The 18,552-nt window shown below is 41.3% G+C and overlaps 1 protein-coding gene across 1 annotated transcript in view; it reads right to left on the reverse strand.

The window, feature by feature from the left end:
• EGFL6 (EGF like domain multiple 6) overlaps positions 1-18,200 on the reverse strand; it is a 45,539-nt gene extending 27,339 nt beyond the window's left edge. The window contains exons 1-5 of the mRNA XM_074929901.1: positions 18,133-18,200; positions 11,729-11,841; positions 9,518-9,610; positions 6,517-6,636; positions 2,593-2,712 (exon numbers count right to left, since the gene is read on the reverse strand). Of these exons, the coding sequence (XP_074786002.1) occupies positions 2,593-2,712; positions 6,517-6,636; positions 9,518-9,610; positions 11,729-11,841; positions 18,133-18,200 (514 nt within the window). The remainder of the gene's footprint in view (positions 1-2,592; positions 2,713-6,516; positions 6,637-9,517; positions 9,611-11,728; positions 11,842-18,132) is intronic.
• Positions 18,201-18,552: the final 352 nt, after the last annotated feature.

The following is an 18,552-nucleotide window of genomic DNA, read 5'->3' on the forward strand; positions in this document are numbered from 1 at the left end:
TTTTGGAAAGAGAAGGAGGAAGCTTGGTGAAGGAGGAAGCTTGGTATAGGAGGAGCCTATGAACATTATTCAACAGCCACCAAAATTAAATGTTACTAATTTGACTTGTTTTGTTGTAATGTAAAATTTAAAATAGTGCCAATAATGATATTTGGCATTTGTCCTTCCTTCTCTATCACATTCTAGCACATAGCAGTGACTTTGCACATAATATACTGTGCCACGCTACTGTCCTTTACAGCTTAGAACTGCTGTGAGGTGCTGCTGGACACCACAGTCGGTCTATTTATCATTTCTACCATTTTGTTGTAGTGCTTAGGTGATCAAATGGAAGTGGACAACAACAGAAAAATATTTAAACAAACCTGTAGTCAAAACCCCTCTTTCTGCTTGTGCTACACACTTCTGATGAGGGCCTCTGTTCCCTAGCCTCCAGGGCGTTCCCAGACCTCTCCAGGTTCTCATTTCCCCATGCCTCTGCCAGGACCAGGGTCTGTCACAAGCTAAAGGACAAGTCTGCTGCACTCGATCTTAGCGTGAAGCTTCTGACTTGCAGTGAACTCTGAAGACTCACTTACTCTTAGAAACAACAGGTTTAGGTTTAATTAAAAATTTTGATCTATACTTGTTTGTTGTTTTTTTCTTCACCTATGCTACATGTAGAAGAGGAAAAGTAAGCCACATGAATGTGCTGCTCTGCAGGTCCAAGAATAATGCAGCTTCTTAGAAGAATTAAACTAAGACTAATGGCCAGGGATCTTCAAATGCTTATCTGTTTATAGTGTTTCTGTGACTAATACTAGAGCATTAGAGCATCTTATAATATATTAAGCATCTATTATGCTATACAGCAAGAGGATGCTATCTTATTTTAGAGATGGAGAATAGAATACAGTAAGAGGATGCTATCTTATTTTAGAGATAGAGATGATGACATACCACAAGTCATGCAGAAAGAAGGGATCTGATATTTCCAACAACTGGACATACCTTTTTTTCTATTTTAACTTTCATTGTATGTATCAGCATTCTCCCAAATCCATTTGAGCAGGCAAGGTATATACAAATAAACTCAATACAAAAGAATAATTGCCTGAATAATTCAATAAGAGATATAAGAGAATAATTCATCTTCTCTGTTGTATTTAAATATATATGTCTACAATTTTACCTTCACATACCTCTTAAATAATTCAAACAAATATTAACAGTGACTGGTGGTGGTCTGAGAGCCTTGCTAATTACTCAAAGCAGGACAGTTCCAATTACAAACTCCATTTGAAAGAAAGAAATAATGTTCTCATTTTGGAGTCTTTGTTTGGAAGCTGAGCCAAGTATCCATATGGGTTTATTTGATAGCTCCTAAAAGTGATAAAGTAGTCCCAGGCCATACAACCTTCATATGTGACTTGAAATTACAGTTGTGTGTTAAAGAGAACGATTCATATAATAACTGTCCTTTTAAAAAGCAGCAATTCTTGGTCGATGCATTTATTTAATCTTTTTTTTTGAAATGTTAAGTATAATATTGTTTTGGCTGTTGGAGCTAAAATTAATATTTTTATATTTGAATGTTGAACCTCTCAACATCTATAATGTTCTTTAAGCTGTAGAGATCATTCAACCAGTATTTATTGATAAGTAGCATATGAAATGGATTAGCTGCTGTTATTCTTTGCCTGTAACATATCATGTCCAAGTTGCCCTTTATGATCTGAAAGACCTGCACCATTGTGACAGAAAGAATGTAAAACATGTAAAATCATCAGTATTATGAAGTATGTTGCTAAAGACATTTTAGTAAATAGCACTTGTTGCAAAAAAGTTTTTCACAGAATGGTTGAGGATGGAAGGGACCTCTGGAGGTCATCCGGTCCAACTGCGCTGCTCAAGCAGGGTCACCTAGAGATGGTTACCCTGCTCTTGCTACTCTCTGACATGCACTTCACTGCACCTTCTCTAGTTGTTGAAGTGGTCTGCTTTGGAGGGTTTGTTTCATATCTATTGGGTTTTGAAAGGAGCTCATTTAGCTTCAGTATTAAAATGGGTACAATTTCAACATTGAATTACAATGCTATAGCACTGCTTTGTCAGATGACAATGTCAAACAGTATCACAGAACAGTACCAAGAGTTATAAGCAATGCTTTCTTCATTACATGGTAAAGTGATACTGAGGCTTCTGGAGAAAAATTCAGAAGTTTGTATTATGAGTCATCACAATAAAAGAAAACCCCATCCAAACACAACGCCTCAACCCTATAAGGCATTATGTCAGTAGGACAGCTTCCTGCAGGCAAAGCATTGTATTTAATGGCCTCATAGCAATAGGGAGAAACTGAATCTGTTAATGACTCCAAACCATGACAAAACTTTCAGTTATTTATTGGGGATGGGACTTACCCAAAGAATTACATGGCCAGTATTACAAGAACAGTTATTAAAAAGCATGCAAGCTTCATATCATACGGTGAGTAACAAGAAGCATTATTCAAGCCAGTGAGGAGGGCTAACTACTTAACCTTTCCCCAGAATCTTGAGGTTTTGGGGATCCTATAGAAAAGAAGCTTGAGGGTGAGCTCTCTAACCATACCAATGCATGTCCTTCCGTTTGGTCCCAACTGAAGACCACCTGATGGACAAAGACACTGCACCTCCCCTTTGACTTCTTCACATCCATATTGGCAATTCACCATGGCACATGTCCTGGAACCTGGAAACAGTATTTAAAATAACAAAACAGTATTTAAAATAACAAAAAGAGCAAAATTCTAGGCTGGGATACACACTTAAAATTAAGTTAGATCTGGGTGAATGCAGAAAATTAATCAGAACAACAAAATTCCATCAATCATAAATCAAGCTGTTTCTACATTAACACATTAACAATTCAGGAGTCCATGGCATATATCTTAACATTCTCCTTCACTTTGTTCTTTCCTTATCTGCCCTTATTCCTCCTTTTTATTTTGATCCCTGTTCTGTGACTTCTTACCTTTTAAATTCAGAGACTGAACTGCTAAAAGTAGAAAAAAAGTGGGGTTTACATTTTCCATTGAAACAGTTTCACCTTACAGAAAACTGCTACTCAATAGTGAAATGTTTTTATTGCTTGCCAGTAAATATGTTTCTAGTACAGAACTTGATCTTAAAACCTATTTAGCCTGATGGACTTAGAAACTGTCCTTTATTTTGACACTTTATGGAACAGATATCTGAATCTCATGAGGCACTAGCCAGAACAGAAATCTTGGTTGCCACCAAGGTTGGTTAGGAGGCCAAATTATTGGAGATTATTTTGCTCAGCATCTAAATAGAAATGTAGGGGTCTAGATACCGTCTGAGAGATCTATGTGACATATTTCTCCTACTAGAAGAGTAGGAGAAAAGTATTAAGTATGTAGGTAGACATTTCTAAAATCCTGAAGATACCCAGAAAGCATCAGTGTTATGATGCCAGGGAGAGAAGTAGCATTTGGAAGTGTGTACTGGAACAGATGGAGGTGTGTGCAGAGAAAGTATTTGCAGCTACTTCACTCTGGCTGTGTTCAGAGAAACAGAACTGTATACAGGTTCTTTGTAAATTGAAAGCCTGGAACAGTTGTCAATTTATTTGAGACAGAAACCAACTGCAAGAACTTGAAACTGCCTCACTGCTTAGGTAGAATAAGATATTAAACTTATCTTAAAATGCAACATGTTTATTGTCAAAGGTAGTAGCACTTTTAGAACAGTGCATAATAGTGTATAGAAAAGACAGTGATGTGTGCCGGTGCATATATAGCTACAGCCACTTTATTTATGATTTGAGTATAAAATACAATGCATATTAGTTCTGTGTGCTATTAAAATTAATCTGTTTAATCTGTGATAAACTTGTTTTCTTAGGCTGGTTTGTTTAGAATAAGTGATGAATATTCAAGGACAAGAATTTATTGTATCTGCAAAAGCATTTTACTTCTGTACGAATGAGAACGTACAGGCAGTAAGAGTTTAAAAAGGGACTGTAAATCCTAATACTTTGGCACATTATGTACTTTCTAAGTGGGAATAAATAAATTTACTAAAAAGTGTTCTTCTCTAACTGGTAATTGTCTGTTTTCTCTTTTGTTTGAAGTTCCTATTCCTGGCTTTGGTTAGACATAATACTGGCTTAGATGAACTGCTAATCCGATCTAATATCTTCCTCCAGAATTTGGATGATGTTGTGTTAGGTACTAACCTTCTAACCTCTGTGGTTATGTACTAACCACAGAGAACCATTTTAAGCAATGGTTCTCTGTGGCCCAAAGCCATATTCTTCTGATATCCTTCTTCCAGCTCCATGGCCCCTTAGCATGGTTGCAGATAAGCCTGACTGCTCAGAATAGGTGGACTTCGTCTTGCTAAGGAGACTTACATAATGGTGAATTTGATTCAAAAGGAGCAACAATATGCTCAGAATGTTTGCTTGAATAAAATGATGAGAATTATACAGTTGGCTAAATGACCCAGTATTTCATCCAAGCACAAGCTTAAGTTAGCATCAAGTGAAATAGAAGGCTGCTAAACTTAACCAAGGATAATTTTTACTTGAGCAAATAATTTACTACTTCATTTTAAAATCACAGTTTCTGCTGAAGAAAATAAAGGCTCTTTGGAACTGGAAGGTGGCAGATGGGTTGGGTTAATGAAGCACAAGCCAGATGAACATGTTTGGCCTCCTTAACTAGAGCTGTGAAGAATGAAGACTTTCCTTCTACAGAAAACCTGGTTTTCCCCCTGAAATTTGGTTTCATTCTGTGTCAGTGTTTGTCAGGGTTTCACTGAGAAATAATGTTTCTGTGTGACAAAGGGAAACACTTCAGGGCTCACAGCTGCTCAGGCAATTTTTTCACATATACTTGACACTGACTACCACTGCTGCTGAGAAATTCAGCTTTTTTTGCTGGCTTAAGCAAGTGATGTTGCCACTGCGCATTTGGTACAAATTTGGTACAAATGCAGTGTTTCTTAAATCAGGAAACAAGTCCTGAACTAATGCAGAAGAAATAGTAAGTTATGCCCTGGATCTAGTTTTCTGATGGTTCAGAAGCGTGGCTGCAGCAAGTGTTTGTGCTCAGAGGAGCAGAAGTGAGTAATGGACGGACAAAGCTGAGCTCAAAAGATTGTTTCTTTTGACTGTAGTTCTGGCTTCTGCCGACTTCAGCTGTCCTTAAGACAGTGGTCTTACTGAAAACTGCTCAGTGTATGATGTCAGCAGATACACAAATTATCTTGGATGACATGGAAGGAGTATATATCCATTTCTCAGGGATCATGGGGCCCTGCAGCTGTTGTCTGCCGGTGACACACACCATGCTTAGTAATGCAGAGTCACGACCCTGAGCTGTGATGCAGGGAAGGGAAACTCTCCAAAAACTCTGGACCCAGGCCCCTTTTGTGGCAACTTCAGTCTCCCTTTCATAAGAGAGAGGGAGTAGGAGCTCTGGCTTTCCCACCTGCCCTAGAGCTGCAGACCCTGCACTCCTGCAAGTGTTTGCCAAGGCTGAGTATTTTTCTGGTTATCCCAAGACCAACACACCAGATGGACACCCTGCCTGGTGAATGGCTGTCTCCAAGGTTTGGAGGTCAAAGCCTTTCAGAGTTTATGGTTTTCTGTCATATCCATGTGAAAGACTGTGCTGCACCCCATACAGCTACATCCCATTGTTTTGGGACAGACCTCTCAAGAAGACTGTTCCACTGCTGAGACCAGCTAGCTTCCTTGTCCAATTGATGCATCTTCTCTAGTCCAGTGGACTCCATAAAGGGCCGTCACCATGTTACCAAGGGTTTTGTGAAATTCAAAGCTAAAATATCCGTATGGAACAGCTCAGGCAAAGAAAAAAAAGTATTTTCTACAAACAAAACAGTGTCATTGGAAAATAAGAAGCTCCCTCAGGTCTGAAAAATCAGGTTGGATAAGAAAGCAGAATGCTTTCTACTACATGCTGGCTGAAAGACAAAGAAAATAGCTAGAAAAACAGTTTAGATAAGCCTTAGCTCAATGAACAAATGTTTGCAAGAAGCTGGTGGTAACTGTGGAAAGCATATCAACACACAGATAAAATACATTAGTCAGGGAGCACAGAAAGGTAAAACAAGGAATAATGGTATGAAATTCAGCACAGTAAAAAGGAGTCTACATTAGTGCTTTGCTTGGATAGATTAATTCATTCTTAGTCAACAGATGAAATGGCAGGACTATGCACCAAGATTATACTAGCTGTCCTTCATCTGAAGTAACCTATCAAAGATTTTTACTTCTAGCAGCACAAAAATTTCCCTGAACATCAAAATACAAGTATGACCTAGTTTACTTCACCCAAGTACTGCCAAATAGAAAGACTCTTTCAGCTGCTGCCAGTAACAGAGAGCAGAGGCAAAGACCCTATCCTGAATAAGCTAAATCCATTCATCTCAAGAAGAAAATCTGCTGGGATCAAATGAGATTAGATGATTTTGGTGTGCTTGTCCTATCAGCTCTATTACTTACTTGCACACGTGCCATCTGGCATAAGCATATACCCATTGAGACAATAGCACTTGTAGCTGCCATGTGTATTCATACATCTGTGTTCACAGGGCCGTGGTTTCAGTCCACATTCGTTCAGATCTGCAGAAGTCATTAGAATGAAGTGAGTGCTGGGTTTGTATACATATGTTCATACATATAGATGGATAATGTTGCCTATTGCCTTGAATTCCCCACAGTAAAATAGCCTGGATTGAAAATGAGCCAGCCCCTTGCAAGATGAGAGTTAGCAGACCATCTGGCTGAAAGACTGCTAGCAAAACTTACATACACAGACTTCTACACCTGAAAAACTAATGAAAACTCTGGCCACATCTGGCAGCTTGTTAGGAAGAGGTGGAGGGGTGGGGAGAGAATTCCAGTTAGTCTCTTTTCTGAGAGTTATTTTTTTAGATTTCTCTGATTCTAGCTGGAGATTTTAGCCCTCCAGTTCACCTCTGTACTAGTAGAAAGGAAAGCCATGAGACTAAGATGAAGCAAATCAGCTTGAGATAAAGTGAAACAATTTTTTTTTTTTTTTTTCGGTGCTACACATTGGCACCAAGGTTATCAGTAGCAGAAATGAAGTACAATATTTGATAAGAATTATGTGACTAAGAATAAAAGAACAAATCTCAAAAATCTCAAAATCCTGAGACTAAAAGGATCCTAAATCCTTCTCAAAATCCAGGATTTAAAAGGCTTTCCAGAAACTAAATTAATTTCAAATTCCCCATACCTATCCTTCACAGAGTGAAAACTAAAAAGTTTCATTTGTGTGGTATAGACAGAGCAGTGCTGACAATGGTATTGGTCCTATCACAAGGGGACAATATCTGTGCTTGTGACTTCTGTGAATTGACACCTCTACTTGTATTTTGAAACCTGATTAGTAAACAGACAGAACTCATTGGCAGAATGCGCCAACATACACAGCCTGTTCAACATGTGTTTAATAGCACATGTGACCAATAATATAATTTCAATAAAGGTGCAACTCTCCAAGCAAGCACTGAATTTGTGCAGCTCCACTTCTAATGGGAGAAGCATCTGTCTATGCCCCCTACAGACCACAGAAAAAACTCCAGATCATTCAAAGCAAAACTTTGTGAAGGGTTATACATGTGCAGAAGTGTTTGTTACAGCTCAGTCCAGGGAAGAAAGAGAGGGTTTTATTCTATTATTTAAATGTAGGGTCTGTTTGACAAAGAGCAACCTATCAGCTTGCAAAACACATTGGATTTTTGTGCTACTGTGACTCCACTAAATAATCAAGACTCTCTTAACAAAGAAACTAGAGAGCAAACTAAGGAACAAAAGTTATTCCTCTTAGACCATACATTTTCGAAAGTGCTTAGCTGCACCTATCTTGGACAATGCGCAGTAATGCACAGATAGTATACACAGCTCTAAAAGAGAACCTATAGAGATAAGGCTAATTTAGCTCAGACTTGGTGGTAGACTAATACAGTCCCCTTATCTCTGTTATTTTAGTTAGCTCATTTAAGCTTGCTCAGCAGGGCATTCTGCTGTTAAGACCAAGGCTACATCTGCTGGTGAATTAAAAGTGACAGAGCATTCCTGGCTGCTGGAACATGGCCACCTATATGGCTATACTATTGCAATACCTCTGGGACATTCCTGGCTTATGCCAGCCACTTCACTAAAAAATTCCTGGCCATGCTTCATAAGGTAGAACAGCCCAAGGAGCTAAGAGACAATTTGCACATGTAGGTCTGTGAGGTGCTTCCACCAAGCCTCAGACACTGAATCTACTGCAAGTGCACAGAACTGATCTGGCTGCCTACAGAGGGCATATCAAATGCAGCTTGAATTACTGCACAGAAAATACCTAAAAGCTGGGGGCTTTTCTGTTGTCTTTTGGTAATGTTTAAACTGCCAAATTATTTCTGAGTTTAAACTTCTGGGTTTAGAGGCTGAAGTTGTAAGCAATACCTACATATCTACGACACACAACCACGGCTGCTGTTACACTTTCCTGTCTAGTGGTACTGAGGAATTTACTTCTTTCCCTGTGAGCAACATCGAAAGTGCAAAAGCTGAAGTTAAGCTGAAGTTTTCCAGAATTCTTAACCATATAGCTTTATAGTATATTGTTCAAAAGATATTGTGTAATAAACAGGTTGTTTTGACTCTGAAAAATGTGTGTTCAGTATGTCAATACAAGATTTTCAAGCAAAGGCTGCAGGTGCTTAGGAAGGTAGCAAGTATAGACTCATCCATTTGTGTGGCCTTTATGTCACGCTTGCCTCACAGCACCTGCAGTTCACTCATCTGCACTGCAGTAGGCTGGCCTCTCTCCATGCACACTGACCTGCTCCTTTCATCTTATCCAACAGAGGGGTCTGATATATTGCAACAGGAAAAAAAAGCTGAGTTCTCACCAATGTGTTAGCTGAAATATTTCCATGTCTAATTGAAAGTTTATGGAGGGAAAGTGGTGCATTCAGAGTTTCTGAATATGCAATTCTAAAGACTCCCAATTCTGGTTCTCAGAAATACCAATCAGCATATGCGAACAGATGGCATTGGCCCAGGCACCTTGAGAAATTACATGTTTAGCATATAATTGCATGTCTTTCTGATGAGAAGGTTAGTTAAGAAAGTAACATGGGTTGCTAGTTAAGAAAATAACATGGGTTCTGGATTTGACTTTTGTGTCTTCTAATAATTTCCTACATAATCTCTCCACGCCTTAATTTTCTGACTATAAATATGACAGTTTCCTGGTCACCAGACCACAGGAGATACATGACATAGCTTCAAACTTCTGTGTGCTGAAGGAGGCTTAGAGCTTGCCTGGGATGCTGGAGATGCAAGAGACTTAAACTCTAAACTCTTCTGTGTAAACAAGAAAATATCTTGCTTTACTGTTTTGGAAGACGACACAATCCATAGTACAAGATAAGAGACAGAACATCAACAGTCTACTTTCTGGAGCAATATCCCCATGTGCACAAACCTTGATTACAGGTTTTCCCTGTAAATCCAGGGAAACATTTGCATTTGTTTGGTCCTATGCACTCGCCATACTTGCAGCCATGTCCACAGATAGCTGGCAGGGTCAGGCAGAGAAAAGAGAGAGAAAAAGAAAAAGTTAGAAATACTCTACTTGAGAACTTTTGCCCTGCTTAGTTGCCTATAAACCTGTTGCACAAGTTCAACATCCACCATACCTCTCCCTCTAGTTTGGGCATGGTAGCTGCTAATCAGCACTTTATTTCTGCTTAAGAAAAGTGACACTAGCACAGATTACACGAGTGTGTACTTTTCCAGGTTTGCAAAGACCTGGAAAAGAAGGAACTCCTTTTAGCTTTCTCCCTTATGCTTTTTCTGCCATGTTTATACATTTAGTTTTGTACTCTTGTCTTTTTCCTGTTTTTAAGAAGCTTATGTGGGAAGCAGCTAACCAGCTGCTTGACTCGCTATGCTTGGCATCTGGAGTAGGAAAGATGCAACAGCACTCTCCTGCAGCCAAAGGAGACATATTACCCTACAGCAATTTTCCACTCTTGGATCTCCCCAGTTACAACTGAGGAACGTGCCCATCCCATGGTAGAACATCCAGAGTACATCTGTCAAATGATGAGGCAACTGTCCCTACCACACATTCCAATAAGAATAATTGCATCAGGTTTACAATGACTTGAGAAGGTTATGCTTATCCTGGATTCATTAAAAAGTAAAAATTTTCTAACTCTCAGCCCTCTGTATGATTACTCAGAAATTAAATGCTGACTTTTACAAGGCTTAAGGCTCCTAAACTCAATGTGATTGTCAACATGAGCGTTATTCAGGAAAAACAAGTCAAACATGCATTTAAATCAGGACTGGCTTTGGAAAAACAGTGAAAGAGTATGCACCAGAATGCACTTCTCCCTACTTTGTGTAATTAAGCAAACTGTAGGAAATAGGAAACTCACAGTGTTAGTTACTATATAGTTAAAGTCGTAATTAAAATTCATACTTTTGAATTCAAGTATCTTTCTTACATTTAAAGATTCATTCAGATGTACTGATCCACTAATTTGGCAGATTAAGGCATTTTTCAACACTACCTCTGTCCCTGAATGCATACTGCAAGACCAGCTGAGTATTAATACTGAAGCAGAGAACACTGCTGCATCTGGATTTTCAGTGCAGAATTACATTATAGCTGGCTTAAAGTAATCTGCCATAGAAAAATCTTAGAAGTTTATGAAAACTGTATTTTAGTACAAAAGCAACATACTCCACTGGCTGATCAAAGTTACATTTGCCAGTTGTCCCTCCAGATATTTATTTGCATCAAAACTAAGGTGCTATTAAGAAATGCAGAAATATTAATGCAGGTATTAATCACTTATTTCCTTTCTTAAACTGACATGTTATATATACAGAGCAGAGACATTCTGGCATCTTTCCCTTTAGATACCAGTATGTTTATTTTCGCAGTGAGTAACCCTAACGTGACAAGCCTCTATTCAAATTCACCAGATACACAATGCCAAACTCTCTGGGACAACAGGTGCAACATCTGTAAAAGATTCTCAAAATATGTCTTTTACAATTTTGTTGTGTTTTGCCCAAGTATCGCTAGAGAGAGATTCCACATCACCTTCTCCTTGGGATCTGCAGACCTTTTACAAATCAGAAATGTCTTAAGAACCACTGACTCTTCATTAAGCCAATGACCCACAGACCAGAATGCTATCTGGCTACCCAAGCTCAAGTCAAGGTGCACTTATTGCTGGGGTTTTATTTATATTTTTAGAAAGTTAAAACCTCCTGGTTCTTAGAGGCTGTGTACTTTGAAGATAAAGGATACAAATTAATAGAAAACCATTGTAGGGGTCCGTATGTAGCATTAGAAAACACTGCATTTTTGGCACTTACTTGATAGCTGTAACAGTATAGGCTGACCAGGGCTGTGCAGGAGGTTAGAACAGATGGTCCCTTCTGGACCTAAGAATTTTTGAATATGTATTTTATGGTTTGGTGTTATTTACACAAAGCTCTGCATTTTTGAGGAGGTATCTCTCAAACATGATTTATTCACTCTCTCACAGAGTTAAGAGATTTCACTCATAAGAAGGTTTCTTTCTGTAACTTCTGGCAGACATATATGAAATGTCGTTATTAATACTGAGTACACAGCTGTGGAGAGAAAACAAGCATAAAGTGTTAATGTTACCTTCGCAGTGGCCCTTGTTGTTCTTTTTCCAGCCATAACAGCAATCCAGCCTAGAACCATAGCGACACACTCCAGGCTGGCTCACAGCCACCAGCTGCCCACGAGCTTTCGAGCTGCATAAGGAAGGATAAACACTAGCTCCAGCAGGCAAATGCACTTTAATCCATTGCTCTGTATACTCCTTTCTAAATTCCCCTTACACTGTATCCACCATCAGGCATTTTCATTTCACCCAACCTAGGGCAGTGTTCCTAGACAGCAATGCAAAGTTGCATTTGGTTGGAGAAACAGGGCAGATGGGAATGATTCATCTGCAATAAATTAACTGTGCAACACAAATCCTTTCTAATGAGAGACATGGCAAAGGCAAAAACTACAGCCAGGTCCCCTGCTAGAATAAGTAATTTTTAATACCAGTGAAGCCAATGGGGCTGCTCTAGCTTGCATCATGTGAAGAATCTGGATCAAATATATGATGCCATACCTAACAGTACTATTGCTTTGGATGATTCTATAGAAAAGTGGCTTTCTGAACATCAGTCAGCCCCGTAAAAGCCAGTGACTTGCAGGTTTATACCACTGCATACGAGCCAATTGATTGCGTAAGTGCAGACAGTCCCATGCACTCTGGTTGTACCGGACTTCCTGACTATACAAATTACTGTTAATTTAATCTGCCAATACACCCAGGGGGTTCAAAGTCACTGTGCAGATCAACAGCTGCAAGAGCTGGAAAACCTGAAATGTTAGTTGCCAAAATTATAAATCTGATGAAAAACCACAACTGTGTAAGTCTTCTAGACCTACTCTATGCTGCAATGGGTGCTGTGACTCCAGTTCTCTTCTCCCTCTGCTTGCTATTACTTCAGTTCTCCATTACCACATGCCTGTCCCCTTTATGGAATTCTCTTCCTTACCCAAAATCCTCTTTTTTCCAGGCCATAAATTTAAATGTATTTTCTTCAAAGAGTCTGGTGTTGTTTCTGACAGAAAATATCTGCAAGAGCTTTGTAGTAAGTGATTTGGGGCATTGAGGGGGCCAATACACAACAGCAAATATCCCCATGGTGGGGAAAAAAAGTTAACATGCCAGGAACTTTTGCATTCTTTAGTCTGATGCACAACAAAGGCATTGCTTTATCACCTTACAGCAGTGCTTTGCACACATCCTCCTGCACTTATCTGTAAGGGTTACACTCGTATTGGAACAGTTTCTGAAGACATCACTAAGGCAAATAGTAAAATAAATATAAACATACACTTCAAAGATACAAGATGTTACTTCAGAGTTTTCTTTAGTAGCAGAGCCATTGGAAAGAGAAGGGAGTTCAGAGGAAATGCATAAACTCATGTATCTGAGATACCCTGAATGAAGAGATAGTTCTCATGTCACCTGGCAAGTAAAAAAGACTTCAGTGCTGGAGTAAGTTGTTCTAAAGTCACACAGCTTTTGCCATCAGCCCAGTGATGCAGCTTACAAAAGTACATATACTCCATCTTCAGACAGAAGGAAAAGCACATTGAACAGCTACAACTCCTGTGTTTGTGTCTATTAGAAACCAGCACCCTGCCTGTGGATTTATAGACAATAAAGTAACCTTTTTTCCATTTTGTTCATCCAAATGCTGATGGGTTACATCACTTGCAAGTATACAAGTTAAAGAACATGTGTTCTGCTTGCATGCTAGAAAGTGCCCTTGAACTCACCCGGATAGTGATGCTGCACACATCCAGAAAATCCCCTTGAATGCAGCTGGATAGTGCTATCACTCCCCTGGAAGGCTAAAATGCCTTCCTCCTTCTGGAGGAAGCAGGATCTCATTACTTTCCAAAAGGTGATCATTTTCACAGGAAGACAAACTAATTCAGCAACATTTTATTTAATAAGTCACTTCAAAATCAAATACTGTATCTTTACAAAGCATACAATGTCTCACAAGATTTCAGTACAAACGTCTTAAAACTGGGAATTGTTCCATAAAACTGCCAATAATGAACATAGTTGAACTTCATAGATACTATCCTGGACAAGGTCTTTCACTTCGTCTGACTTCCATGACAAGCACCAAGTTAGAGCCTACCTTTGGCAGCAAGAAAGGTCAAATTGATCATCGAGAGTTCATCCAGATCCCAAAATCTGTGAGGAAAACCAGTTTTGCCAGGTTAGTCCTTCCATCCTGTGAAGAACCACTACCCATCAGCTCAGCTATTGCTGTCAGGAGTTCAGCATTTTGTGCAAAAGAAAGAAATGTAGATAGAGGAGATCTTTTCAAGCAGGCAGATCCTTTCCATGAGAATGTTCCATGGACCCTCCTGGCTGTTGGGGGAGAAGTAATGCAGACTGGAGACACAGGATGCTTCTGATCCCTCCCTGAAGGACATTCATGTAGGATTTCGCAGGGAGTACCTAGAGGCCTGAGTGAAACTGATGTGCTTGTCACTGTCTGCTCAGTGTGCAAAAAATGCCTGGCCTTGGAGAACCTGCAGCCTAAATACTTGCCTGAAGAAGAAAGGCAAGAGAAGGTAGACTGTGCAGGTCAGTGGCAAGAGGAGCCTCTGCATTTCTAGTGATAAATTCTGTCCTCTCAGAGTACATAGCTTACAGCACTGGTGATAAAGGCAACAAGTGGCAGACTGAGCCATCCAGGGTGCACAGGAATGAGACAAGTAACCTATTTTATGTGGCTGTGACATTGCTGTCACCAATAGGATAGCCTTTAGCAAATAACATATAAGATGAACAACAAGAATTTCTACAGTAAACCAAGGTCATCATAGTTGAGGTGACAGAAAGAACTGGCTGTATTAGCTGTCACAGTACCACTGTGAGCCACTAGCTCCATTATAAAGTAAGTGGGACCCTTGGGTGTTTCAGTTAAAATTCCAGGAAAGTTTTATGGCTGCTGCATCAGGTTATATTGTGTACAGTTCTTAACATCCATGGTGAAGATATATATGGTATATATGATGATAAAAGCTATGAAGAATGATCTATTTTACAGAGGACGAGAACAACTTGGCTTAAGTTGAATAAAACAAAAGCTGAGAGGGGATATGATTGCTTCCTGCTACGTGTCAGGCAGCTCCAAGAGATAAAAGAGCTTGTTAAGAGAGATGCCAATTTATATATCCATTTGTTCTTGTGCTATTGCCCATTAATACTCTCAGGGGGATACAGGCATATGAACACAGCCACAAGAGGGGTGAGAGTCTTGAAGAGCATTGAAGAGCATTGAAGAACCAGAACAACTCCTACCTAATTTTAAGATACACAGCCTCCTTCACAAACTGAGAAAGATCTAATGTTGCTTGTAATGATACAAATACAGGCATGAATGATGTCCCATTTATTCAGCTGCTGCTGAAAAAAATCGTTCCTCTTGAGTAATATGAAGATTATGAATTCTATCCCAAAAGAAGTCAGACCAATTCAGAGCAAAGCATTCAGATACTGACCAGGACCAGGTAAGTATGTAACTCTATACCTACAGTGGTGTGAGCAGCAGACAAAATAAACCGGGTGTGATGGGAGGACAGACCCTAAACTACCACACAGTACCTCTGACTTCTTGCAGTGATTTGCTCAATTTGATATTAAAAAAAGGAAACATGTGTTTACAATAAAACATATTCAGAAAGTTCACCTGTTCCACTGATCAGTTGGCTAGGTAGGTCTCTCAGTGGAGCAAGGTTGATTGATATCCCCAATAGCTTAAATACACAAACAACTGCAAAGGAAAATATAAAGTACAATAATGGGTGAAAGAGGGGGAATAAAGTGCACCTGAATGTTGGAACTCAGTCCAATGGACCCTCCCTGCCACTCCGTACCCCCCTTTTTTTGTTGTTTCATTCTATAAAATAGAAAACAGTTTTCCATTGCATCATTTTCTCAACATTAGTTTATGACCTAGGCCAAATCCAAGCTACTAAAAATGTCTGTATACCAGTGGGCACTCAAAAATTTCAAATATAATAACTGAACTGCTGCCTGTGCTGGACTATAATCTTCATTAGCAGTCATTTTAACAGTAATGGCTAAAATAAAAAGAAGTAAAAATCCCAACAGTGAAAAAAGTTTCTTGTCATATTCCTCTGACCTGTGATCATGAGTGGCGTTAAGTGGTGCTTGAATGGAGTTATGTGACAGTAGCAGCCACAGAGGATGTGCGAGCAAGTCTTCAAAAGCCTGATTTAACCAGGTGGGTAGATAACAAAGTCAGGTACAGTTTGAGTTAATACAGTTGTTTGTTTTCCAGTCCTATTCTGTCTTTTACTAACATTTTCTCTGGGAAGGCACATTTATGAGCTTTTACCTATTTTTTTTTTTTTTCAAGGCACAGTTGCTGAATAGATTTAGTGCACTGTTTCCATAAGATCTCTAAGGGACACTTCTGGTCAACTCTCGCACACACAATAGCTGCCTGCTGGTAGGAGGGGTAGGTGGGGAGTAGGTCTCAATTATATTATTAGCAGCTTCCAGTTAACTTTAAAGACAGGATATTATCCCTTTCTTCAGTTTTCCTCTAAAACAATTTCTGGACATTGTTGCTAGTGAAAACCAACTAGCACCAACCCTAAAATTTTGATCAACTGGTATATTCAGAAGGACAAAAAGATGGTATCTCACAACTTAGCAATTTGAAAGAAATTCCTGAAAAGTCCATTATGAGTGTATGTCATGCAGAGATACATTTGAACACTTTACCAAATGAAGTCATAGGGTTTTTTTGCTTTTGTTTGTTTGTTTTTACACAAGTTTATTTGAAGGGTGACTTCCTTCTAGAATAAAGTTCACCTAGAGTCATATTAAATAAAACCAAAAAAGTGTCACCTATTATCTTTTAATAACTGTGTCTTAGATATCCTTTCAGCCAGTTTCAGACACTCAGCATGGCAACAGTCCTGCTTCACTAGTTGCTCCCAAAACGCAAAATGAAGTTTAGCTTGGGCTTGCAGAAGTTCCTTCTTTAAGGCCTCATATGCCTAGCAAACCCCTTAAAGGAAGTGATCAGAGCAGAAAAGTTAAAAGTTCAGTATGAAAGCTACACTTCTACGAGCCAAAAATAATCATAATTAATTAAGTCTTTCAAAACTGATTCTAATTTTTACTATTTCCTTTTCCTTCTTCCTAGCTATTCAGAGCAGATAGGATTTCTTTGTCCTCTTAAATTAGAGCACCCTGTCATCCAACACTTCCATCAAGATGTTTCAAAATCTCTTCTTTCCCCCTTCTCCCAGTGGGAAAGGCAGAATGACAATTTTGGTAGAAAAGAGAGATGCCACCACCGTCACCCAACATCAATTTGGACAAGCCAGGCTGTAGAGCAATCAGTCTTAGGTAGATTGTAGGTCTCCCATAGATTTCCTGACACTGTGAAATAGCATCACTTATACTGAACACATCACTCTTGGCTTCAGATAACTCCAGGCCGTACTTTCTTCTGGAAGGTGATAATGCTCTTATTTTGTGGTTTTCCACCTTTCAAAGTGTTTGAAATGCAAATACACAACATCAAGATATAACTAACACAAGCATTTAAACAGAGCTGTGCTGTGAGAGCAAATGTTTTCTGGAAGAGCAGGTCTGGAGTTCATAAACTTCCAGTTCCCGAGGAGCTGCCACTTGACAGCCCTGCATGTGCTGCAACAGCACACTGCCACTTGTTGATCACAAACATTCCTATTCACAAATCCGATACTACGCAAATAAGCCACACAACATTCTGAAGCCTTCATCTCCAGTTCCTGTGAATTCTCCTTTACCGTAGCACTTGTGGACTTTTATTTGCTTCTGGAGAACTGGAAGGGCTTCATCTGGAGTAAATGGTTTTACTTAGCCTGTCTCAACGTCTCATTCTGTTTGTGGAGAGTACCTGCCTCTGCAGAAGGTAACAGTGGTCACGGCAGGCTGATTTTAAAGCGTTTGTTCGCACACGCAAACCGAAGACCAGCCCCAGCCCACACCTTTCTATACGTGGTGCAGCTGTTCTCATTTGGGTCTTCACCGGTGCCCCGGTTACCATTTTTCCCAGAGTAAGAGAGCCCCGTAGCTTTGGGGTGAGAGTTTCACGGGACGCGGCCCCCCCGCCGCTCCCAAGCCCCTGACCCCGTCGCGCTCGGCGTTCAGCACCACGGAGCCGGAGCACGGCGCTGCGGGAGCGGCCAGGGCGCGCAGCGCGGCCCCGGGGCGAGCCCCGCGGCCCCGGGGGGGATGAGAGACTCCCTCACACTCGCGACAGCGGGCGCGGCAGCCCACGGCAGGGCGGGCACGCCGCCGCCCAGCCCGGCCCGGCCGCCCCGCCGAGCCGCCGGCCGAACCCCCGGACCCGGCCGCGGCCCGCCCGGCCGCCACACGGGAGCAGTGCCCCAGGCCCCCGCCCCGCCCCGCCGAACCCGCTCACCTGCCCGCGGCGGCCAGCCCGGCGGCGAGGAGGGCGGCGAGCAGAGCGCCCCCGGGCGCCGGCACCATCGCCCGGCCGCGGGGAGGCGTCCCCGGCCCCGGTGAGGCGGCGGCTGGCTGGCCCGCGGCGGAGGGCGGCAGGAGAGAAGCGCGGGCAGGCGGGCGGCGGGCCGGGGCTGTATAACCTGGCGGGGCGGGGCGGGGCGGGCCCGCCTCCGGCCGCCCTCGCCTCACGCGTCCCAAACGCCCCCGGCGGGCTGCGGCCACCGGCGGGGCGAGCGGCTCCCTCGGGCGGGAAGGGGAGCAGGGGAGCAGGGGGCCGCGGGCCGCCCCAGGCAGGAGGAGGGCGGGCTGGAGCCCGGGAGACGCTGCCCCGCGGGCACGGTGGGTTTCCGTCGCAGGGAGGCAACGCGGGCACGGA

Source organism: Athene noctua, chromosome 1 (genome assembly GCF_965140245.1).
Source record: "Athene noctua chromosome 1, bAthNoc1.hap1.1, whole genome shotgun sequence".
Lineage (NCBI taxonomy): Eukaryota > Metazoa > Chordata > Aves > Strigiformes > Strigidae > Athene > Athene noctua.